This window comes from Lepidochelys kempii, chromosome 1, assembly GCF_965140285.1.
Source record: "Lepidochelys kempii isolate rLepKem1 chromosome 1, rLepKem1.hap1, whole genome shotgun sequence".
Taxonomy (NCBI): domain Eukaryota; kingdom Metazoa; phylum Chordata; order Testudines; family Cheloniidae; genus Lepidochelys; species Lepidochelys kempii.
The window spans coordinates 33,989,391-34,015,375 of NC_136380.1; the positions used below are offsets into that span (position 1 = coordinate 33,989,391).

The window sequence follows — 25,985 nt, forward strand, 5'->3', positions numbered from 1 at the left end:
CTCATATTCCCTCAATTCAGAGAGGTGAGGAGAGGGCAGGGGAGGAGGGATAAATGCTGAGTTAGTATAATTAGTCAGTTGTATTTAAACAGTAACACTCTGACAGGTGATAGATGGGGCCAGCTCCTGAGTTACATCTCAGTGACTTGCCCAGTCTCAGACGTAACGTCATCAACTGAAATCAGTTGGATTCTATTTTAAGGATAGGCAAAGGAGTGCCACCTTTAGAAGCCAATAAACTGTTTCCTGAGTACAAAAACAATATGGGACAGATTAATCATTCTTGCAGGCACACCGCTCTGTGCCAGCCTGGACTGCTGAATCCCAGGCTGGAAGTTACCTGGGAAGGGAAGACTGGTTGGGATCCCCTGGTGCAGTTTCCATCAGAGTCATACACTTTGTTTGCCACTCCGCTTCACAGATATCCCCTGATTTGTATAGATTCCAGGGAATCTACAGGAAATATGAGCCACACTCTTTATCTATTACTCCCTCTGGAATACCCACTGCATCAAAAAGAAGATCACTGCCATCTCTCTGAGATCTGGATAACCTTCTGTGAGCCTGCATCTACACTTACTGATGTGATACTTCTTTTCCTTACATCCCTAACCCGAAATCATCCCCAAAGAACTACAATAGGGGCCACTTGACTCCTCCCATCCCTCCTCCACTCCATTTGACTCTAACCTCCTGACAGCTTCTCCAGTCAACATCTCTGCACCTTTCCCTACCACATCCTCAAAGCCCTTCCTGAGCTGGTCTGCAAAGCTGAAATTTTATGTGTTGTTTAGGAAAATGTAAAGCATTGTAAAATGTTGACATTTAACTCATTGTCATTAGGCTTCAGAGTTAATCTCTATTGAGTCAAATGACAGCAATATATTATCTTTTAGAGCTACTGCTTCTGCCCATAATTATATTCAGACAGGTCTGCACTGGGTTCCATCTGGGAGGTCTTCTTCACCAGCAGCAAGGCCAGAAAAGGAATTTTAATTACAACTTAAATCCTATAGACAGTGAAGGGGCCACCAAACCATTCATGAACGGCATATTGGCCAATACTGACTCAACCATACACATTCCTTCTATAGGGGAGAATATACAGTGTGAATCCCTGACCCACTCAGGTCAATGGCAAATCTTTCATTAACTTCAGCGGGGCCAGGATTTCATCCTTAATAGTGAGTACTTTTGAAAATCAAAATGGTTACTCAATTTATGTTCTTGTTTTCTTTTTTCTTGCTTCTATGATGAATGTAGACATAATTTAACATTGCCATGAACAGATGCATTTGATTGTCAGCACAATCGACAAAGGAAAAATACTATTTTATGTTGGGTTTTTAAAATTGTTTTGGTTGTTGCAGTAAATCATCATTGCAAGTTAGTGTTTGAATGGACAAAGGTGCAAAATAAGACCAACCTTTTTAATAGTGCGGGTGTTTTATCCCTGGAACAGTTTACCAAGTAAAGCGGTCAATGCATCCTCAGCTGGAGTCTTTAATTCAATGACTGGATGTCTTTATCAAAGGTATGGCCTACTTCAGCCACAAGTTATTGTGCCTAATAGTGCTCAGTTATGTAGTAGGAAACATAATTCCCTCCATTGCAGCATAAACTGGGTAAAATGTTATGGCCTGTGTTATGCAGGAGGCAAACTAGATGATCACAGTGGTTTTGCATCCAAGGATCGCATTAGTCCTTTTGGCCAAAACGTCCCACTGGGAGCTCGTGTTCATTTCCCCAAATCTTTTTTAAAGTCACTGTTTTCTCGGATAAAGTCCTTGGAATATAGACTACATTCTTTGTTCCAACATGTATAGCTTTACATTTAGTCATATTAAAACACATATTGTTTGCTTCCTCCCTGCTTACCAAACGAGCCAGATCACTCTGAATCAGTGACTCGTTCCCTTGATAATTTACCACTCTCCCAATATTGGTGTCATCTGCAAACTTAATCAGGGATGGTTCTATGTTTTCTTCCAGGTCATTGATAAAAACAGTTAAATAGCACAGGACCAAGAACCGATCACTGAGACCCCACTAGCAACACACCTGCTCAGTGATAATTCCCCATTTACAATTACATTTTGAGATTTATCAAGCTTTTAATCCATGCCATGTTAATTTTATCATTCTACTTTTTTAATCAAAATGTCATGTGATACCAAGTCAAATGCCTTAGAGTTGTCTAGAGAGACAAGATGGATGAGGTAATATCGTTTTTTGGGTCAACTTCTGTTGGTAAGAGACGCAAGCTTTTAAGTTTACACAGAGCTCTTCTTCAGGTCTGGGAAATGTACTCAGGGTATGGCTACACTTGCAGATGTAGAGCGCCGGGAATTAAACCAGCCCTCAGAGACAGCAGCAGGGGAAGCGCTGCCTTGTGTTTACACTGTCAGCTTGAAGCTCACTGGCATGGCCACATTAGCAGCTCTTGCACACCACAGACAGCAGTGCATTGTGGTAGCTATCCCAGTGTGCAAGTGGCTGCACCGTGTTTTTCAAAAGGGGGGGCGGAGTGTGACAGGGAGTGTGTTGTGTGTATGTGGGGGAGAGACAGTGTGTTTTGGGGAGCAGAGAGTGTGTCAGCATGCTATCTTGTAAGTTCAGACAGCAGCAGGGGGAAACTCTGACATGAGCACCCCCGCCCTCCGCACACAAGCCTGCCTCCGCAGCAGCAGCATTCCACAGTAATGGTTTCCTTTGTCCCGGAGCAACTAAGCAGCTGGCTGTCAGAAAAGGAGCTTTGGAAGGGGATATCCGCATACCTGCAGCCGAGTTCAAAACAATGACAAGAGTGGCCACTTGCAGTAATGCAACACGTCGTCCACACTGTCACCCAGGTGTTTCAGCCGGGGCGGAGCAAGCGTTATGCCTCTCGTGGAGGTGGATTACCAGGATCGCTCCAGCTGCAGAGTCCAGGCGCTCCAAGTACCTTGCCAGTGTGGACACCTCAGGAGTTAGGCCATCCAGGGCTGATTTAATGTGCTCTAACTTGCAAGTGAAGCCAATGCCTCAGAGTGTAACAGCTAAATACAAGGTGGAACAAATTATTTAATGTAAGTAGTTAACACATATTTGAAGGGACCATTCAAGGTAAAGTGGCCTCTTAACACCTCTCTAGTCATAGGGGGAAAAGGGAGAAAAAAAATCTGTTCCAGGTTATTTTTGTAGACAACTGAAACAAGTGTCTTCCACAGTCACATGGATTTTGGGAGAAATCTCATTGTTACTATAGTGCCATAATCTGCTCACCTTACCCATTGGAATAGTCCTTGTGCGGTAAGACACTGAAAAATCAGTGCTGACTATTTGCATCACTTCCAGGTTATCTTTAATAAGGTTCTTAGCTCTATTGGAACCACCCATGCCTCTCTCCGCCCATTGCTCCTACCTGTACTACCAAGCAACAATCCTACGCAGCAATTAAAACTTGATTCTCAGGCCTGGTTAAGCTAAACTGAATGCAGGAATTGGGGATGGGGTAAAGGACTGTTGCACCACAATCTTAATTCTGGAGACAGCGAAGGAACAGAACAATAAAAGCTAGAACAGTCCTTAGGAGCTGGTCTATCTTACACTATGCTGAACATTGTACAGAATAGCAGGAATGTACTGTGCTCTGACTATATCTCTCCTTCAACATGTCCCCCCATAATCCACCACCACACCCCTGGTGCTCCCTTACACTGGGGGCTGTTAGGGGAGTGATATGGGAATGTCCTGCTGGCTCTATTTTACCAGAATCTCCCTTATGCCAGGGGTGATGCCCAAGTGGCCAGTTCTGCCTCCTTTGTGGCCCTGGTGTACCAGCAAAGCCCAAGTACTGAGCCACCACAGAGCCCAGAATCCGGGCCTAGCTCTTATGCTTTGGATAATATGTTCTCCACTATTGGTCAGGAAACTTTCTCTCTGCTTCATATGGCGCATGCACCAATCAGCAGCAGCATCCTGGATATTGGGCATGAGGCCTTAGAAAGTCCCCCCAAAATTCATAAGTTCAAATTCTTCACTAATGGTTTAACACCATCATTTCCACCTCAGAGTGGAGAATTATCTTTTCTTTCATTCTCCATCACAAGGGGCACAGGCTGCCACAGGAAGCAGGCAGAGGGACCTCCATTCAAAATATAGTGAGGGATGGCAATAGCAGAGATTTCTGAAAGGAGAGGTACATACATTAGAGAGACATTTGCTGAATTATTTCCCTTTGGGACACATCAATGGAAACCATCAGAAAGGAGCCCCAGGAGATAGCTGTCATGATGAAGTCTCAAGTATCTGCTTTCTCCCCCCTGGATGGTTGGTTGGTCTTGTTGAAACAGGACACAGGACGGAGATTCAGGAGGAAGCAGACACTTGGTCATGGGGCCTAAATTTTCCATACTCATCATTGTTTGTATTTGAGTGCTCATCCACAGGGGCACTGGGAAGGTTTTAGTGAGGTTGTTGTGGTTCTTCGATTGGCAGGACTCAGCAACATTGTCAAGTATGCCCTGTTGCTAACTTTTGCCATCTTATTCTGTTCCTTCTTCCCCCCTCCCTCCCCCCCAGTTTCTTGGTGCTGTCGATCACCCACTAAAATCATTCACTTTTCTTAGTATATCATCCCATGTAGAAACTTTCATAGCCGCAGAGGTGTTTTTTGAAGCCTTGCCCATGAAGAGATCGAACCTAGAAATGATCTCCATAATGAGAATCTCTTGTTCTTCCACAGAGATTTGACTTGCTGATTGCTACACCCTCCTTTCTCAAAGCCTCTCTCTCAGGAAAGTCTCATACCATTGTCTGGCCCTTGCTATGCCAGGGTTGATAACCCCACAGGCAGCATTCCCTTGGCCAGAGCCCCTAGTAGGAACACCAGAAGAAGACATCCTCCTCCTGTGGGCACAATGCTGAGTAGAAATCTCAAAATTTGACCCCTGAGGCTAGTGTGTATAAATATGGAGCCATAGGTATGTATGATGTTGCTGAGGATGCCAGCCGCAGGGGGAGAGGCTTGTACCCCTTTTCTGACAGCTGCATAATGACAACTCATATGAATCAGATAGTCTTTGTTTAATGGCAGGGCTTGCTGTCTTAGTTGTGCTTTCTGTGTGGCTCCTGGTGGGTCTCCCTTCCTTTCCAGCCTAGGGTGTGTGTTCCTCCCAGAAGCCTAATCTACCATAATTTCCTCTTCGACAATAAGGATGCTGGATCCACTAACATCCCTTTGTGCAGGAATCACTTCCAGGTCAGACTCAATTCATTTGAAAATCTCCATGCATGTGTGTCTATCTAGAGAGGGGACTAAACACTGCCAGGCGGGGCAACGATGGAGCTGAATTTCCAAATCCTCTGAACATTCATCTCCTATTCAGGCCATGCGAGAGCATTCTTTTCTCCAGCAGGGAGGTCCACACTGCACCTCCTCTGGAAATTGCCTGCTAGGAGCATTATAACTTGTGTTTCTCTTTCCTATGAAGCAACACATTGGCCACTGCTGCATACTGGACTATACTGAACAATGATCTGATTGTTGATGGAAAATCTCGACTGTGTACACGCATTTGTGACAGTAATAAGCAATGAGATACATTCTCACAGTGTGTGTTTATTCAGGGCCTGATACTACTCTGAATGCAGTCATTAGGTTTGCACATAACTTTTGGCATCAGTGAGAGCAGGGTTGGGCTCACACACCATAGCTGAGATTTTCAAATGTGATTGGTGATCGTGGGTGCCTCGGATTTTGGGTGCTCAATTTAAGACACCATAAAGGGACCTGATTTGGGTAAGGGCTCAGTGCTCTATCTATGAACAATTTGCACCTGGTGCTGACATAGCTATATCCAGTTCCAGTCACCAACAATTGAATCATAGAATCATAGGACTGGAAGGGAACATGGGTGTGACTGCCCTCTACTGGATGGAATCAGGACTACTCAACTGCTTGTCATAGGCCCTGTAGAAAATAGCTCATGTAGTCGAAATATGCTTTAGGAGTAAACATACTTGTGCGCTATCACCAGAGCGCAGTGAACTTCCACATGGTCAGTGTCCAGCATAATGCATGACAATGTCTTAGATGGCTTATAGGTATCTTAGAACTATCAACTCTTATGAAGCAGGGAGTGAACGTCTAGTGCTGTGCTTTTATCTTCTTCTTCTTCTAATATCTATCCCCTTCCCTTAAGATCATTTCCCCTTGCTTCTACCCTGGAGCTGCCCATTTACTTCTGCCTCCTGCTCTGCCTCTCCTCTACAGTGAATGGAGTCTCTTAAAGTCATCATATTGTCTGAAAGGCTGAGCTGGGAGTTCAGACTGCAGTGCAATTAAATTAAATGGCCCCTTCACTCGTACTGCTGACCAGAAAGACCATGAGTCTGGACCAAAAGAAACAAAGACTGTTATATACACAAACATAAAATAGCTTTATTGCTCAGTGACAAATAGATTAATAAATAGCCTAAATACAATATGAAGATAAGTTAAAACTATATATATTATATTTAACATTTTTCTGTTATTTAAACTAATATTTATCCGGGATTGCAGCTCTTATGTGACTCTGACATAAAGTAAAAGATGAATAACACTGATTAAAAACAAAAAATCTATGAAACGCCATCTGTAACGCATACAAAATTGGGTTCTGTTTCTTTTGCACCATCACCTTGTGTGTCTGCTCTTATTTGCAACCAAACCAACTATTGCTCTTCATTTCACGAATAACTTTCTTGGACTTGGTGTCTATTTCATACTGCTTTGATCCATGGAAAAAATAGAAATGTCCTAGAAATAGAAACAAAATGAATAATTACTTTGTACAAATGAATATTCATTCTCTTTCCACAAACACTGCTGCAAATTAAAATGTGTACACCTAAAGAAACACCCTTACTAATTTCTGTAATGATTCTTGAGTCTATGGAAATGCAAATTTTCCAGTATATTCAACTATCAATGTATTTTTTTTATTTACCTTTTTCCTGAAAAGCAGCATCGACCTTATTGCCAATTCTTGGAAAGTCAACTGATATGCGTCTTGGATAACCCTTTTCCATGGATTCAGTGACTTCATCATAACTGAATGAAGAAAGGAAATGAAAATAATACATGAACATGTGATATTTAATATTGAGTCCAACTGACCTTTACAACAAGTAAGTCCTGCCCTTAGCTAAAACTCACTAACCATGAGCTACTGTAACTCATTGAATTGTTTAAATCCATACTATATGAATACTTTCACCTTGACTAATCGATGCACAGTCGTCCTCAGCTAGTCTGACTAAAAAGTTTGTTTTTCCTACTTGATTGCTGTAGGAGGAGTGGTGTGGGGCCCAAGTGTGCAACCTTGACATCTGGGCCCTCATCCTGCAAAGACATTTCTGTACATGACTTGCTTTATGAGTTGTCAATGGGACTAGTCACCTGAGTGAAGCTAAGCATATGCATAAGACTTTGCAAGTGAGCCCTTAGTTATGTGATAACTTCTTCACCCAAGAAGAAATAGGGGTGCTTTGGGGGGGGGAGTGGTTACAAAACCCGTCTATTTGTAGAACTATTTTCTTAATTTAATTTTAGAAACTGCTTGAGTGCAGTTCCCCACTGCACGGGACAGCAGCAGTGCTGTAAAGGCCAGCCTTGCCCCAGCCCTGATCAGGTAGGGGTTGAAACAAGAGGAGGGGCTGGTCTTTCCACCCTCACACAGCTACTGGTGGCTATAGAGCTGATAGGAAATCCCACCTGCTACTGTAACACCGACAGGCCCTGGTCATAGGGATCAAACCTGAGACCTCTGGAGCTAAATGCATGAGTCTCTACTGCATGAGCTAAAAGCCACGTGGCCCTTAGCTAAGGCTGTAGAGCAAACTCATTGATCTCTCTCTAAGTGGTCTCAGTGCCACTGGATGCACCCGGGAGGTGTGTGGGTTACATACTTCTCCTAGCTGAGGAAGCGCATCCTGAGCTTCAGAGACTTCCCAGCTGAAATCCCAGATGAGCCCCACCCTGTAATACCAACAGACCCTGGTCGTCAGTGGGTGGGATTGAACCTGGGACCTCTGGAGCTAAAAGCCATATGGCCGTTAGCTAAGGCTGTAGAGCAAACTCATTGATCTCTCTCTGCGAGGTTCGGTGCCGCTCAATGGGACAGAGCACCACACCCAGGAGGTGTGTGGGTTACATTACCAGCTCTCCTACCACTGGAGGTGGGGCATACCACCTGGGGGAGACCGCTCACGGTAGTCATGAGCTGCAGGGACACCAGAGGCACAAACAGAGAACTCAGCCAGGGCTGGGTGATGGGCACAAGGAGCAGCCAAAACATGAGGTCCCTACAGGCCTGCATCACACACAAGAATCAGCCAATGCTCAAAAGGAGGGGGGTACCTTAAACTTGGACTAAGAACAGAGACTGGAAGGGTAGTCGAGATTTTTACTGCTGGGTTTATGATGCTCTCCTATTAACTGTTCTTTGCAATGACACCAGGGCTCAGCGTCTGCTAATAAAGGTGCTGGGATGGAACTTTGCGTAGAGCATTGGTCACAAGAAAGAGAAAACAAAAATGACAAGAAACAAGTGTGCTGCCTCCTCCCTCAGGTGCCACCCCCGCAGCTCCCATTGGCCAAGGTTTCTGGCCAATGGCAGCTGCGGAGCAGGCACTTGGGGTAGGGCAGGGGCAGAGCACGGAGCTACCTAGCTACGCCTCCACGTAGGAACAGTAGGGACAGGTTGCTACTTGTGAGGAGACGTCTGAGGTGAGTGCCCTCCGGATCCGGCACCCCGCACCCCCTCCCGTGTCCCAGCCCCTCACCCTCTCCCACACGCAAACTCCCTTCCTCTTAGTTAACTGGAATTTTTCACTTACCACACCCCCCATTCCCCCAACATGCTGGATAAAAAAGCTTTTACTGTACTAGCAACGAATGGAAAATTTTCTGTAACTTGAGTGTTTTAAGGAAGAGGAAAGGAAAAGGAAGAGCTGAGTTCTACCTCTGTTGTCATTGACATTCAGCTTACAATGGGGTGTGCAATAGATGAGTCATGAAATCCTACTCAAGGGAGCCACACATTTGTCCTAATTCCAAATGTAAAGGGTTAATAAGGCTTTAAAGAAGCTGCATGGATTATTTGCTGGGAGAATTTAATCTTACCTCCAATACTTGTCACCTACAAAGAAGTACGTTTTTTTGGTATTCCCATCAAAAACAGCGGCATCAATTTTCTTAACGTATCTTGGAAAGCCCAGGGCATGGATGTTCCTAGGAAAACCTGGCTGTACAAACTCTCCTTTGACAACCCAGTATTGGTTGCCTGTCAAGAAAAACAAGATAGAAAAGCTTGATAGGGACTTCTGATGAGATTAAGCAGTATTTAATTGAAACTTTAAAGGAAACTTTTATGTTCCCTGCGGGGTGAATTCCATTAGATAGCATTGAATTTGAAGACATTCCTTTCCTGCAAGGCAGCTGGAATGTTTAATGTTTCAGGACATTTGGATCTTTTGCTTTATAAATTCATTACAGTAGTTAAAAAAAAAAACATTTTCCCTCCATGGGAGCTGGGATTGTTCAGCACCTCTGAAAATCAGGCCACTTAGTTAGGTGCCTAAATATGAATTTAGCTGACTAAATGTAAGCACTCCATTTTAAACACTTTAGCTCAAATATATAACTGATCCTCTCCTCTACCTTAAGCACATCAGTTAACTTCACTCTCAGTTTTCCTGATTATGAAATAGGCATATTTCACAGGACTGTTGTGAGGTTTATTTAGTTAATGACTGTGAAACAGCACTTTGAAGGTGAAAAGTTATGTCAGTGCTAGGTGGTGGTGTTGTTATTAATAATAATTGCTTCTTCATTTCCACATGTAAGAAGAATATCTAGAAATTCAATAGAAATACCTTTAAAAAGAAACACTTGATCCTTCTTGTAAATTTCATAAGCGGCTTGAAAGCCAGATGGTAGAGTTGGCCAGAAGGAAGAAATTAAATCCTGCTCAATACCTGGGAAATAAGGACTCTTGCGCCAGATGTACCTGATTGAAAAGACAAGTTGCTTGTTTATATAATTATATGTTACCATTAATTCATGAGATCATCAACAGGGAAATTTAATAAAAATTCCTACTACATGAGCTGTACATTTGTTCACTAGCTGCTGGCGGTGGGACATGCCCCCAACCCACAGATCAGGTCCACTTGGAGATGCAATGCCCATTTGGTAGTGCCCTCTTCAGTGCTACAGAGAAATCCTGTCCCATTTATTTGCACTGGGGTTCTTCCACCCTGCCCTTTTACCTCACTCTTTCCCTCCCATTCCTTTGGTCTCCAGTAAGGCACAGGGAAGAGCTGGGTCAGGAGGAATCCTTTTGCCCACCATGTAAATGCAGCCATCTCTTCGGTGCAATGTGTCAGCTCTTTGGTAGTGCACAGCAACACTAAACTGCACTTTTTAGGAGGGAAATTTAAGAGTAATTTCTTCATTTGAACCTTCAGGGGGCATTTATGTAGGCAGAATGTCATTCCCTGAGTTGGTATTTGCTCAAAACCCTGGGGATGCCGCTTTTATTCCATCTTCCAAGAAGTGCATTGGGATCTTTAAATGACCCATTAAAGAGTTAAGTATCAGATGTCATTGAAAAGATGGGTTTCAGAGTAGCAGCCATGTTAGTCTGTATCCGCAAAAAGAACAGAAGGACTTGTGGCACCTTAGCAACTAACAAGTTTATTAGAGCATAACCTTTCGTGAGCTACAGCTCATCCGATGAAGTGAGCTGTAGCTCACGAAAGCTGCTGCTCTAATAAATTTGCTCTAAGGTGCCACAAGTACTCCTATTCTTTTTATCGAAAAGATGGCGCCTCTAACAGTAGAATGTCGCCAAGCACTGCAGCTGGGGCCTGGGTTCAATGCTCTCTGGAGGCTAGGAATGCCACCTACTGAATCACCAACAACACTTTTTATAGCCCCATAGTTTTCCCTTTCGATCTGCCATCCATAGCCTGACACCAGTCTGTCAAGAACAATGCTTCATGTGATATGGCTGCAGGCCAAAGTGCTCTGATTGCTCTGATTGCACAATTGCCATGGAAATGTAACAGACCGTGCACAGGATGACTAAGGATGATTTAAAATATTATTATTTACTCACCCTCAGAAAGCCCAGTTACTTCGCCCAGGTTGCATGGGCAAGTAGAAATTTGTGAGGTTGTGTTGACTATACATTTGGAAGGAAATCCCCCTTCTTGAACTAATTGTCAAAGCATTGCCATTACAAGTGTAATCTAAGCAAAACTTGATGTTGACAAAACAGAAATAATTTACCTGTCTTTAAAGAATATTATTTCCCCACGGAGAGTGGTGATGGCATCAAAAGTCATGTGAGGGTCACAGCTGTCTGTTGCTGATGTTTCTGTTGGTGTTTCTGTGGATGGTATGGAAGCTGGTGGCTCAGTAGAGGTTGGGGGTCCTTAGGGAAGAGGTTAAAAGCAGAATTGGAAGGTCAGTTAGTATTGCTATTACAGAGCTTGGAGAACAGCATTACTGGGCCAAATTCTCAGTGGGTTTGAAACAGTGTTTTCCCATTCTATCAAGGTAATTATATATATGGCCACCACAGCCATATTATCTGAGCTCTTCACAGTCTTTAATGTATATATCCTCACAACACCCCTGTGGGGTAGGACAATGCTATTATCCCCTTTTTACAGATGAAGGAACTGAGAGGATAAGTGACACAGACGCTCTATGGCAAAGCAAGAAATTGAAGCCGGGTTTCTGGAGTCCTAGCTTAGTGCCCTCACCAATGCCTCTCTGAACTCCTCCTTGACATTAATGGAGCTGTGCCAATTCACATCTGCTCAGGAGCTGGCACAAGACCATCACAAAGTTTCATACAGAAACATATTTAAACCTTTCGGATTAGTGATGCCCAGGAAGCACTCACCTCTACAGGGAGGGGGGTGCCTAATATGCATGAAGAAGGGGACACACTATGTACTCCTCGTCACAGGTAGCCAGCTGAGCTGGCTCGTGCAGATGGAGATAGAGTGAGCCATGGCCTTACCTGCTTCTCATCCCTTTCGCTATGATTAGCACCCAAACGGACAGAAGAGGGAACACAGTCCCTGTGTAAAGGTAAGAGCAAGGACTGCAATTACAGCCAGCCCCTGTACACTGCTCTAAGGGTGAGGCTCCTTACCCCCTTCACACCCCACACAAGTCGGCCACAGTTGATCTTGATTACAAATTCTCATCAAATTTTTTGTAACCTGTAGGAGAGAAACTTTAAAAAAAAGTGATGTTTCCTCCTTACCATATAGGGTCTGAATGCCATCAACATCATCCTGAGGGAGCCTGTAGTTTCTGGTCTCTGTCTGCAGATAGGCTGGATACATCAAGGAGCCGAGGATATTTGAATGACCAAGACCCAGTGAGTGGCCAAACTCATGAGCAGCAACAAGGAACAAGTTGAATCCTAAAAATATAAAAAGCATAGCATGCATGTAAATTAAATACATGTCCCCGTAAAACAACAGGAAAGGACAGGTGAGGTCCCAGAGGAGTGGAGAAGGGCAAACATAGTAGCTATCTTTAAAAAAGGGAAACAAAGGGCATGTCTACACTGCACTGTAAATTTGGCTCTGTAGGACCTGGGACTGAGAACGCAATGTCGCCAAGCCCATGCTTAAGCATCCATTCTGCATTGTAAACCCAGGTCTCACAGCCATATTAGCGCATCCATATGGCACTACACACACCTTCTGACTCTGGTCTGCAACTTGAGCTGTGTTCACACTGCAAAATGTCAGGGCTTGGATCCAGGTCACAGTGGGACTCAGGCTCTGAACCACCACCACCCCGTCTCCTCCCACCTCCTCCCCTCCGCCACACACAGCAGAGTCCTAGGACCCAGTCCTGGAGCACGCACGGGGAAAATTTGGTGGGTGCAGAGAACCCACCGGCAGCTCCTCGCCCCAGCTCACCTCACCTCCGCTCCGCCTCCTCCCCTGAACGTGCTGCCCCGCTCTGTTCTCCACACCCCCACCCCCGGTTTCCCGTGAATCAGCTGTTCTGGGGGGAAGCCGGGGAGGGCTGAGAAGCAGGCGGCGGCTTCCCACTCAGGCCGAGGGTGGCGGAGGTGAGCTGGGGCGGGGAGCGCTTCCCCTGTGACCCTTCCCGTTTACCTGCTGTGGCATGGGCAGCCCTTCTCGTGCCCCCGCCCCAGCTCACCTCCGCGTCCCTGGGCCTGAGCGGGAAGCCGCGGCCTACTTCTCAGCCTGCCCCGGCTTCCTGCGCGAACAGGGGGAAGCGGGGGGGAGGGGTGGCAGAGAAGCAGAGCGGGGAGGCGTGTTCAGTGGCAGAGGCGGACCAGAGTGGAGCTGGGGCTGGAGCTGGGGCTGGGGCTGGGGTGCTCTGCACCCACCAAATTTTCCCCTTGGGTGTTCCAGGGCTGGAGCACCATGGAGTCAGCACCTAAGGCACCACTTTTGGCCTGTTAAATTTAGTTTGGCCTGTTTAGTTTTTTTAATTTGGCCTGTTAAATTGTCCCTCGCGGAACAACCGGTTCTGAAAGGGCTTCTAAATTTAACAACCGGTTCTAGCGAACCGGTGTGAACCGGCTCCAGCTCACCGCTGGTCATATGTAAGACACAAGAGGGAATTGTGCTTCTTGTGAGGCATCAGCTGGAGTACTGTGTCCAGTTTTGGGTGCCACAGTTTAAGAAAGATGTGGAAAAATCAGAAAGCATCCAGAGCAGAGAAACCAAAATGATAACAGGTTTACAAAACATGACCTGTGAGGAAAAGTTAAAAAAAGATTGTGAAAAGAATTCCTTTTGGACTATGTAGGCCTGGTTATTACTTTTTTTTTCCTTCAAGGAAACAAATCTGAGGCCAGCCACCATGAAAGCATCTGTTCATACTGCAGAAATATCCCTCCTTACATATAATCAAGGTTTTGTTAATATTGATGAGTTCAGAGGCCAGAAGAGGCTATTATGATTGTCTCGACTGACTTTCTGAATAACACAGGCCATGGAATTTCACTCCGTAATTCCTGCATTGAATCCTATAGCTTGTGATCTCACAATATATTCCACGATAAAGCACATTAGACAGAAGCACTCAACATGCACCACAAATACACTCATCCACTGAACACACATGGTTTTCCCTGCACAAGGTCGTTAAAAGTTATCATCACTTTAATACTTTTTTTTATTTAAAACGTGGTGAGTTCAGTATTTTACAACTGCTAAGAGCCTCACCCTGAGGGCACAGTGTCATGCCATATTGTCTAACTCAGTAATGCCTATTGTCTAACTCAGTCAAACCAGTCCACTTCCAGGGTAATTCCAGTCACTCCACGGGAGCCACAGTTGTAGTCAGTGCATTGACTTCAGTGGCATTACTATGGATTGTCATGGGTGTCATTGAGACCAGAATCTGAACCACTGATTTCAAGGAGAACTCTGCTGAGAAGTACAGCAGGTTCCCACCCTGTATATGTAGTTATTGCTAAGCTGCATTACTTTTGCGCCCCCATCTCTTTCCAGTGTAAAAATGAGCAAATAGCTCTTAAAATCAAATACTGCACAGTGGAGAATGCTAGTGAAATAGTAAGGGATTCCTACCTTTCAAATCTTTTGTCCAGTATTCATCCTCATCAAAGTGGGCATCTCCACCAATACCTTCGCCAGGTGCATAGGCATGAGCGAGAGTTCCACCCACTCCATCAAAGGAATAGAAGTCACCATGAACTAGAAAAGGATACATAAAAAGTATGATTCTTCTCAATTGGGACTGTAAGTAAATGTGTCAATACTTATCATGGACATATGGGGATTCTCTTACATCCAGCCACAAAGGAGATCATTATATCTGCGTCGCCTTCGTAAACTCTGGTGAATTTCAGTGGGGTCACGCTGCTCCAGACGTTCCAAGCCTTCTCAATCGCTTCATCTACATCAGCGGGTGCCATGTCTGGTGTATAGTTCAAAATCCTTTAAATACATAATAAGGAAATAAAGGTAGGCAATTAAAAATGCAACTGAGAAGACATGTACTTCAAGTTAAACATTTTGCTTCCTTGTTGTCTGTATATTACTATTTGTATCTCTTGTCTTTTTAGGCAATATACTCCTTGATACACAACATATGTCTATCTCTGTGTTTGTTTAGTACCTACTACAATAGGGCTGTGATCCTGATTCAGGCTCCTAGGTGCTACCATAATGATAAGAATAAATAATAATAAACATAGAAAACTAATTCCTTCTGTAATTCCCAGTGGCACTCAAGGAAACACACTGAAATATTACCTATATTTCAGATCTGTTTTTGTCCATCTAGGAGACCGTGGAAAGGTGCTGAACTGACCGACATCAGGTATTCCACACCTGGGCTGCTTCATCACCTCCAGAGTATTGGAATCCAGTTCCCCAGTCACTTTCAGCCCAAAGAATGCCTGCATTTCTTGGATTTTGTCACTTATGGTTTTTCTGTTCTTCATTTTAAAGATAGGTTCCGCCTCTGTTTTAAGTTTATAGTACTTTTCCAGATATTTCTGATGGGAAAAAACACCCACATTTTATGACATTCATGTTTCTTTTAGAATGTATAGAATAATCTTAATAGTTATACAATTATTCCTGTGATCTTAATATAATAAAAGACTAATTCTTCCTATCAGCTTTAATCATATATACTGTCTACAACCGTTACCTCAGCAAATTGCATGTCTTCTTCATTTTTCTTCTCCATTTCTGGAACTACTGGAAAAGCATAAGAAAATGCTACACAGAGTAAGATCTGGAATGCAAGATTCTTCATTTTCAACGTCACTTCTTTATCCTACCACTAGTTTAACAAAACCTCTCAGTCTCTAGCTTTTCTGTGCATGTCTCTTCAGTGTCGCAGTATATATATCACTTGGGTGCTCTGTAAAGTCAACAGTGACATGACTCACAGTTTATAACATCCTCTGATTTTCCACAAAACATACACAAAGCTACTTTTAGCAGACGTATGACACACTACAGGTGACCTCGTCTGAAACCCCCTGATTTTGCAATATTGTCAGAGGCTGTCCGGGATACTTTCCTGTTCCTTTCCTTCCCATTTTTCCCCCTTTCCTTCCTAAATTAGGCCAACATTTTCAAACTTGAGTTCAGCACCAAAAGTCATACCTAGGTATTTGCATAAAAGTAGTCTGATTTTTCAGAGGTGCTGAAGTGTGAGAAAAAACATTATGTTAGCAAATGTTAGACTTGTCTTAATCAATTAAATTGTTCCAGTTTGTTGTCAGTAGTTGTCTTGTTTCATAAGCTAAAATTGTAATATGAAATTGTTTTGCTTTAAAATCATTTTGTATTGTTACAAGTCTTGTCTGCTTGTTAAAAGATTGTTTAACTGTTCCCTTTGCTGTTCCCTTTAATTGCTCGTTAGAACATTGTTTAGCCTTTCTTTGTGTGAGTGAGGATGCAAGTGTGTGAGTAAATAAGAAGAGATGCCAGCAGCAGATGGGCATAATCACCAAAGAGGGAGTGAAGAAACAAAGACGCCAGTATTATCTTGTCCTCACGGCCAAAAAGTGCAGATTAACAACCCTAAAGTACAAAGGTATCCACCCAAAAACAAGAACAAAATGCCATAGGAAAAGATGATTATGTATACAGCCAGCCTTAGTCTTTGCTATTGATTTCAGCAATAGAGGCTGCCACGCCAGTTAAGCTGCGTGTGCGTACATGGCCCTTAGCATACAGTCTGGGGCAGATGTGCCTGGAGTCTGGGGGAGAGGAATCCTCTCTCGGGGTATCCCTACACAGCATTTTGGAGCAAGCCTCCCTGCCTGCATCAGCTGACTCGAGCTAGCAGGCCTTGCAATAGCGCTCTAAAACAGTGGTATAGGGAGCATTTTGAAATTGCAGCTCAGGGATCCTAAGCCCGCCCCTCTACCTAGGCCGAAGATCCCGAGTTCCAGTTCAAGCTGCCACTTCAAAGCACTGTCTGTACAGCAATTTTTAGAGCGTGAGCATGAGCCCCACTAGTCCGAGACTCTTGACGAGGTTGGGTGGCTTGCTCCATAATGCTATGTAAACATACCCTACGGGGGCTTCAGCTAACCCAAAGGCTGGAGTAGACTCTGCTGCCCCCTTTTGTGGCAACAGTGAATTTTTGGCTCTGTCTCCTGGCCCACCCATATCCCCCCCCACACACACCCCTCACACACAATGACATTTAAGGGGCCTCAGCAGAGCACCCCAGAACCACACTGGCCCCCTGCCCAGGGAGTCTCCACGTCTATGGAGGAAGGGACTGATGAGCTGAGTGAAAAATCTGTGTGTGCTCAGTATGTGGTTTTCAAATGTGCCTAACTAGGTCAAATCAAGACCAGTTTCCTTCGGAACAAGCCAGATGTCAGCTTGCAGATCTCAGCCACTGTGGTATTAGGATTGTTTTTAAAAGGCTGTAAGAAATTTGCTGTTGCTGAAAAAGTGTTTCCTTTCTTTCTTTCTCTCTCTCCCCTTTCTCCCCCCCCATTCAAAAATGGCTAACTTGTTTTTCAGATCAAATTTCCACTCCCACCCTCTCCTTCCCAAACCATGTTTGTGCACAAACTAACTACGGGAAATGTCAGCTTCCAAAAGGGAACGTTTCAGAAAGATGCAAGCAACTAACGACAGGACTAAAATGGAAATCGTTGTGCAACATTAACTCTGGAGCAACATGATTGGCACCCCACTATAAATAATTATATCCCCTCTGGAAGGAGCAAGCATGTCTAATAGTGGGTGTTGCCACAGTAGGCTCTGGTATGAGTATCCATATCATAATCTTATCCCAGTTTGATTGCTAATACATGGGCCCTACCATAGGACTTTATGAGGGAGAGTAGGACTGTGACCTCACTTTTTTCCTGCCTCTCCACAATGCTTGAAATGCTGTATCTCATTCAATGGCATTTGACACATGGGACCATAATGTTCTTATCTGTAAACTTCAGTCCATAGGATTGGCAACTGAACATGTTAGTAACTAAAAAATTACAGACCAGATTGTGCCTGGCTCTCGCCCAGGGCTCTCAGAAGGGTGAGGTAGGGAAATGAACAAGTTCAGTTGCCAAACCCTGCAGATTTACAAGCTTACAGATAATGATTTTATGGTTCTGCATATCATTTGTGATGAACTGAGAATCGACATGACTGTGAAGGCCAGATATGCAAGCCAGGTCAAATTTACAGCCACAGAGGTGAGTTCTGCAGGTTGTCAGAGAGCAGTTCACACATTTCTAAGTAATTGTACAGGAACCATGACAGGGGTATTCAGGAGGCATTGTGACTCAAATCATCTCTCTGAGGCAGTGGTTTTCAAACTTTTTTTCTGGCAACCCAGTTGAAGAAAATTGTTGATGCTCGGAACCCAGTGGAGCTGGGGATGAGGGGTTTGGGGTGTGGGAGGGGCTCAGGGCTGGGAATGAGGGGTTCAGGCTGTGGGAGGGGGCTCTGGGCAGAGTGTTGGGGTGTGGGAGGGGGTCAGGGCTCTGAACTGGGGCTGCAGGCACTGGGGTGGGGCCGGGGATGAGGGGGTTGGGGTACAGGAAGGGGCTCCAGATTTGGGAGTACTCAGGGCTGGGGCAGGGGATTGGGCAGCCGTGACCCAGTGCCTTCCATTCCACAACCCAGTACTGGATCGCAACCCACAGTTTGAAAACCCCTGCTCTGAAGCACAGTTCCTTCTTTGCTTTCCCCTTGCTCTGGGAGTAGACAGGGAGAGATAAGAAATCTGCTACTGGCCTATACCAATAACACCATTACAATTGACTGCACTGCCTGGTGTGTGTGTCGGGGGTGGGGGGGAAGCCCAGGAGCCACCCACCTGCTCCGGATGGGAGATATACATTGTTTAAAACATATATTTGTATAATATAGAAGTGAAAAAGCAGAAATCCCTACAGCATCAGTGACAGGCTTTCAGGAAGCAGTGCCCACTGCTACAGAAGGGACTTTCAGTGATCTCGCTCAGTTACTTATATTAATCACTAGAGTGACTGAACATCTCACAATCCTTAATATATTCATCCTCCCAGCACCCCTCTGAGGTAGAGAAATGCTATTATCCTAATTTGATAGATGGGGAACTGAAGCACAGAGAGGCTAAGTGACTTGCTCACGGTCTGTAGCAGAGCTAGGAATTAAACTGAGGTCTCCTGAGTCCTCAGGCTAATGTCCGAACTGCTGGACCATCATTCAGCTCTCCTGCACCATCCTTCCAGTATTGTGGATCACCACTAGTGCAACATATTTCTCCAGTCCAATTCACATGGTTGTCTGAGGTCTCAAAATGTCACTTTTAATTAAATTTCAACAGTACTAAATTTTTCTGCAGATCATCAACATCCCAGTGCTAGCTGGAAATTTTGTGGTTTCTTAATTACAGATATTTGAAATTCTACCCAGAAGTAGAATTTGGCACTTCGGCAATTTTGGTTTATGGAGAGAAGGAAAGGAAAGATAAATTAACAATCGGAAACAATCACACTCACAATCACACTCATATCTTGACTTTAGTAAGGCTTTTGATACTGTCTCGCATAATCTTTTCATAAACAAACTAGGAAAATACAACCCAGCTACTATAAGGTGGGTGCATAACTTGTTGGAAAACTGTTCCCAGAGAGTAATTAGTGATTCACAATTAAGCTGGAAGAGCATATCAAGTGGGGTCCTGCAGGGAACAGTTCTGGGTCCAGTTCTATTCAATATCTTCATCAATTATTTAGATAATGACATAGAGAGTACACTTATAAAGTTTGTGGATGATACAAAGCTGGAAAGGGTTGCAAGTGCTTTGGAGGATAGGATGAAAATTCCAAATGATGTGGACAAACTGAAGTAAATAGGATGAAATTCAATAAGGACAAATGCCAAGTACTCCACTTAGAAAAGAGCAATCAGTTGCACACATACAAAATAGGAGATGGCTGCCGAGGAAGGAGCACTGCGGAAAGGGATCTGGGGATCATAGTGGGTTACAAGCTAAATATGAATCAACAGTGTAACACTGTTGCAAAAAAAGCAAACATAATTCTGGGATATATTATGCGTGTTGTAAGCAAGATATGTGAATTAATTCTGCTCTATTCCATGCTGATTAGGCCTCAGCTGGAGTACTGTGTCCAGTTCTGGGCGCCACATTTTAGGAAAAAGAAAAAGCAATAGAAGAATCATAGAATCATAGAATATCAGGGTTGGAAGGGACCCCAGAAGGTCATCTAGTCCAACCCCCTGCTCGAAGCAGGACCAATTCCCAGTTAAATCATCCCAGCCAGGGCTTTGTCAAGCCTGACCTTAAAAACCTCTAAGGAAGGAGATTCTACCACCTCCCTAGGTAACGCATTCCAGTGTTTCACCACCCTCTTAGTGAAAAAGTTTTTCCTAATATCCAATCTAAACCTCCCCCACTGCAACTTGAGACCATTACTCCTCGTTCTGTCATCTGCTACCATTGAGAACAGTCTAGAGCCATCCTCTTTGGAACCCCCTTTCAAGTAGTTGAAAGCAGCTATCAAATCCCCCCTCATTCTTCTCTTCTGCAGGCTAAACAATCCAAGCTCCCTCAGCCTCTCCTCATAAGTCATGTGTTCCAGACCCCTAATCATTTTTGTTGCCCTTCGCTGGACTCTCTCCAATTTATCCACATCCTTCTTGTAGTGTGGGGCCCAAAACTGGACACAGTACTCCAGATGAGGCCTCACCAATGTCGAATAGAGGGGAACGATCACGTCCCTTGATCTGCTGGCAATGCCCCTACTTATACATCCCAAAATGCCACTGGCCTTCTTGGCAACAAGGGCACACTGCTGACTCATATCCAGCTTCTCATCCACTGTCACCCCTAGGTCCTTTTCCGCAGAACTGCTGCCTAGCCATTCGGTCCCTAGTCTGTAGCGGTGCATTGGGTTCTTCTGTCCTAAGTGCAGGACCCTGCACTTATCCTTATTGAACCTCATCAGATTTCTTTTGGCCCAATCCTCCAATTTGTCTAGGTCCTTCTGTATCCTATCCCTCCCCTCCAGCGTATCTACCACTCCTCCCAGTTTAGTATCATCCGCAAATTTGCTGAGAGTGCAATCCACACCATCCTCCAGATCACTTATGAAGATATTGAACAAAACCGGCCCCAGGACCAACCCTTGGGGCACTCCACTTGATACCGGCTGCCAACTAGACATGGAGCCATTGATCACTACCCGTTGAGCCCGACAATCTAGCCAGCTTTCTACCCACCTTATAGTGCATTCATCCAGCCCATACTTCCTTAACTTGCTGACAAGAATACTGTGGGAGACCGTGTCAAAAGCTTTGCTAAAGTCAAGAACCAATACATCCACTGCTTTCCCTTCATCCACAGAACCAGTAATCTCATCATAAAAGGCGATTAGATTAGTCAGGCATGACCTTCCCTTGGTGAATCCATGCTGGCTGTTCCTGATCACTTTCTTCTCATGCAAGTGCTTCAGGATTGATTCTTTGAGGACCTGCTCCATGATTTTTCCAGGGACTGAGGTGAGGCTGACTGGCCTGTAGTTCCCAGGATCCTCCTTCTTCCCTTTTTTAAAGATTGGCACTACATTAGCCTTTTTCCAGTCATCCGGGACTTCCCCGGTTCGCCACGAGTTTTCAAAGATAATGGCCAATGGCTCTGCAACCACAGCTGCCAATTCCTTCAGCACTCTCGGATGCAACTCGTCCGGCCCCATGGACTTGTGCACGTCCAGCTTTTCTAAATAGTCCCTAACCGCCTCTATCTCCACAGAGGGCTGGCCATCTCTTCCCCATTTTGTGATGCCCAGCGCAGCAGTCTGGGAGCTGACCTTGTTAGTGAAAACAGAGGCAAAAAAAGCATTGAGTACATTAGCTTTTTCCACATCCTCCATCACTAGGTTGCCTCCCTCATTCAGTAAGGGGCCCACACTTTCCTTGGCTTTCTTCTTGTTGCCAACATACCTGAAGAAACCCTTCTTGTTACTCTTAACATCTCTGGCTAGCTGCAGCTCCAGGTGCGATTTGGCCCTCCTGATATCATTCCTACATGCCCGAGCAATATTTTTATATTCTTCCCTGGTCATATGTCCAACCTTCCACTTCTTGTAAGCTTCTTTTTTATGTTTAAGATCCGCTAGGATTTCACCATTAAGCCAAGCTGGTCGCCTGCCATATTTACTATTCTTTCGACTCATCGGGATGGTTTGTCCCTGTAACCTCAACAGGGATTCCTTGAAATACAGCCAGCTCTCCTGGACTCCTTTCCCCTTCAAGTTAGTCCCCCAGGGGATCCTGGCCATCCGTTCCCTGAGGGAGTCGAAGTCTGCTTTCCTGAAGTCCAGGGTCCGTATCCTGTTGCTTACCTTTCTTCCCTGTGTCAGGATCCTGAACTCAACCAACTCATGGTCACTGCCTCCCAGATTCCCATCCACTTTTGCTTCCCCCACTAATTCTACCCGGTTTGTGAGCAGCAGGTCAAGAAAAGCGCCCCCCCAGTTGGCTCCTCTGGCACTTGCACCAAGAAATTGTCCCCTACGCTTTCCAAAAACTTCCTGGATTGTCTATGCACCGCTGTATTGCTCTCCCAGCAGATATCAGGAAAATTAAAGTCACCCATGAGAATCAGGGCATGCGATCTAGTAGCTTCCGTGAGCTGCCGGAAGAAAGCCTCATCTACCTCATCCCCCTGGTCCGGTGGTCTATAGCAGACTCCCACCACTACATCACTCTTGTTGCACACACTTCTAATCTTAATCCAGAGACACTCAGGTTTTTCTGCAGTTTCGTACCGGAGCTCTGAGCAGTCATACTGCTCCCTTACATACAGTGCTACTCCCCCACCTTTTCTGCCCTGCCTGTCCTTCCTGAACAGTTTATAACCATCCATGACAGTACTCCAGTCATGTGAGTTATCCCACCAAGTCTCTGTTATTCCGATCACGTCATAGTTCCTTGACATCACCAGGACCTCCAGTTCTCCTTGCTTGTTTCCAAGGCTTTGTGCATTTGTATATAAGCACTTGAGATAACCTGTTGATCGCCCCTCATTCCCAGTATGAGGCAGGAGCCCTCCCCTCACAGACATTCCTGCCTGTGCTTCCTCCTGGTATCCCGCTTTCCCACTTACCTCAGGGCTTTGGTCTCCTTCCCCCGGTGAACCTAGTTTAAAGCCCTCCTCACTAGGTTAGCCAGCCTGCTGGCAAAGATGCTCTTCCCTCTCTTCGTAAGATGGAGCCCGTCTCTGCCTAGCACTCCTCCTTCATGGAACACCATCCCATGGTCAAAGAATCCAAAGCCTTCTCTCCGACACCACCTGCGTAGCCATTCGTTGACTTCCACGATTCGATGGTCCCTACCTAGGCCTTTTCCTTCCACGGGAAAGAGCAATAAAAATAATTAAAGGTCTAGAAAACATGACCTATGAAGGAAGATTGAAAAAAAGGGGTTTGTTTAGTCTCGAGAAGAGACGATTGAGAAGGGACTTCTTGTTACAAGGAGGAGGGAGAAGAATTGTTCTTCTTAACCTCTGAGGATAGGACAAGAAGCAATGGGCTTAGCTTGCAGCAAGGGCAGTTTAGGTTGGACATTAGGAAAAACTTCCTGTCAGGGTGGTTAAGCACTGGAATAAATTGCCTAGCAAGGTTGTGGAATCTCCATCATTGGAGATTTTTAAGAACAGATTAGACAAACACCTGTCAGGGAGGGTCTAGATCAGGGGTGGGCAAACTTTTTGGCCTGAGGGCCGCATCGGGTTTCAGAAATTGTACGGAGGGCCGGGTAGGGGAAGCTGTGCCTCCCCAAACAGCCGGGTGTGGCCCGGCTCCTGCCCCCTATCTGACCCCCTTGCTTCTCGCCCCCTGTCGGCCCCTCTGGGACCTCTGCCCCATCCACCCCCCCGCTCTCTGTCCCCTGACCACCCCCAGATCCCCTGCCCCTAACTGCACCCCACCGCCCATCCAACCTCTGCCCCCCTCCATCCTGACTGCCCCCCGGGACCTCTGCCCCATCCACCCCCCCTGCTCTCTGACCGCCCCAGGAACTCCTTACCCCATTCAACCCCCCTGTTCCCCGACTTCTGACTACCCTGACCCCTATCCACACCCCTGCTCCCTGCCTCTTTACCGTGCTGCCTGGAGCACCGGTGGCTGGTGGTACGGCTGTACCACGCAGCACAGAGCACCGGGTCAGGCTGGGCTCTGCAGCTGCGCTGCCCTAGGAGCTCGCAGCCCCGCTGCCCAGAGCACTGTGCTGGCGATGCAGTGAGCTGAGGCTGAGGGTCGGGGGAGGACAGGACGGGACGGGACAGCCTCCTGGGCCAGGAGCTCAGGGGCCAGGCAGAATGGAGTCCCACAGTCCGGATGTGGCCTGCAGGCCGTAGTTTGCCCACCTCTGGTCTAGATAATACTTAGTCCTGCTATGAGTGCAAGGGACTGGATTAGATAATGTCTTGAGGTTCCTTCCAGTCCCACAATTCTATGATTCTATGATTTGTAATTTATTGTATACACAGATGCACATCATGTCCAGTGGGCATAGGAAAGATCAAGAGCATATGCACTCTAGTTCCTCTTCTGGAAATGCTAAATCGATCTATTATGGCTCCTGCCCTCCTTTCTTCACCCTTTATCCCCCACCCTAGGATCTGGCTAACACAGAGAGCCAAGCTGAAGAATCAAGGCCTTGGCAGGCCTAAGGATGGCAGAAGTAGCTCGGTCTTTTCACTCTGTAGGAGCAGGTGGTGGTCTATATGAGGACAAGTTCCCATTGCTTTAGTGTTGTTTCTACTTACTGGGTATGGGGTGAAATCACACAGGTTTTGAATGACCAGAAACTCTGGCTGCCCACCTGGTGAGACAGACCCATCCTGCCATTATGCAGCCAGATTCCAAAGACCCTGCAGATGACTGAGGTGTCCAAAAGGACAGGGACAATTTTTATGTTTATTGGAACCTATAGAGGACCTCCACCAGGTCTCACAGTTCTCTCTCTACACACAATCTCCTCTACCCTATATAATGGTGTCTTCCTGCCGGGAAGGTGGACTATCACCTTCTTCTGTATCTTCTTTGGAGCAAGGACTGTGCTTCCCTCCAAAGTTTTTGAGAAATGCTAAGCAGGACCACTGCCCGCCTACAATCCCAAGGGATGGAGATAATCTGCTCTCTCCACCAGACTGCAGCCTGAGGGAAATGGATCACCCTACCACCACCACCAACCATTGTTGCTGGCTATTTGAGAGAGAACACACTAAATGCAGCCACTCCATCAGAGGAAATGAATCAAAATGTCTTTATCTATTTGTCCTGCTGACTGCGTAGGGTAGACTCACCCAGTCAGGAAAACAGAGCCAATACCATGCGGCAACAATGAAGACCAACTAGCCCAGTGCAAAATTTGAAAAAGCAGTCTGAAATTTTGTTTCTAGTGCACAGAAATTTTCAAGTTTCTGAAAAATGGCTACTCATTTGGTAAAGGTTCCATAAAATTCAAACACAGATACATCTTAATAAAACAGTCTGATGTCAAAGAGACTACAGCTGGAAAAATCATCCACTGTAAGTAAATTACCTGATGAATTAAACACTTTTTCTGTGTGTTTGAGAATTTTGTGTGAACAAATTCTGATTTCTGCAAATATTTTAGCTATTCACAAATATGACCCAAAGAGGTGGAATTAACATGTGCCAGGCTATGGCTTGCTTGCAAACCCTTCATTTTAACTACCCATTCCTTGTCATGTGAGACTGGTCCGCTGTCACATGGCATCATTTCAGCTTCCTAATTGGTTGACTGAGACTTTAATGGGGCAGTGTTTCTACCCACCTGAAAAGAGCTGAAAATCACTGAGAGCTGAAATCACTTAAGACAGGGTAGCGTTTCTGCCCAGTCTGCAAAGAGCTGAAAATCATTAAGAGGCTGATGTATACCACTCACAGCAG

General features: G+C 45.4%; 1 protein-coding gene across 1 annotated transcript; it reads right to left on the reverse strand.

Annotated features, from left to right (window-relative positions):
• Positions 1-6,541: 6,541 nt before the first annotated feature.
• Positions 6,542-15,877, reverse strand: LOC140901115 (stromelysin-1). The gene is made up of 10 exons (XM_073319423.1): positions 15,725-15,877; positions 15,322-15,566; positions 14,855-15,003; positions 14,635-14,760; positions 12,315-12,476; positions 11,324-11,468; positions 9,904-10,037; positions 9,152-9,311; positions 6,975-7,078; positions 6,542-6,784 (listed from the first exon to the last, which is right to left on the reverse strand). The coding sequence occupies exons 1-10, from the start codon at positions 15,830-15,832 to the stop codon at positions 6,681-6,683; spliced, it is 1,437 nt and encodes a 478-aa protein (XP_073175524.1). The 5' UTR covers positions 15,833-15,877; the 3' UTR covers positions 6,542-6,680.
• Positions 15,878-25,985: the final 10,108 nt, after the last annotated feature.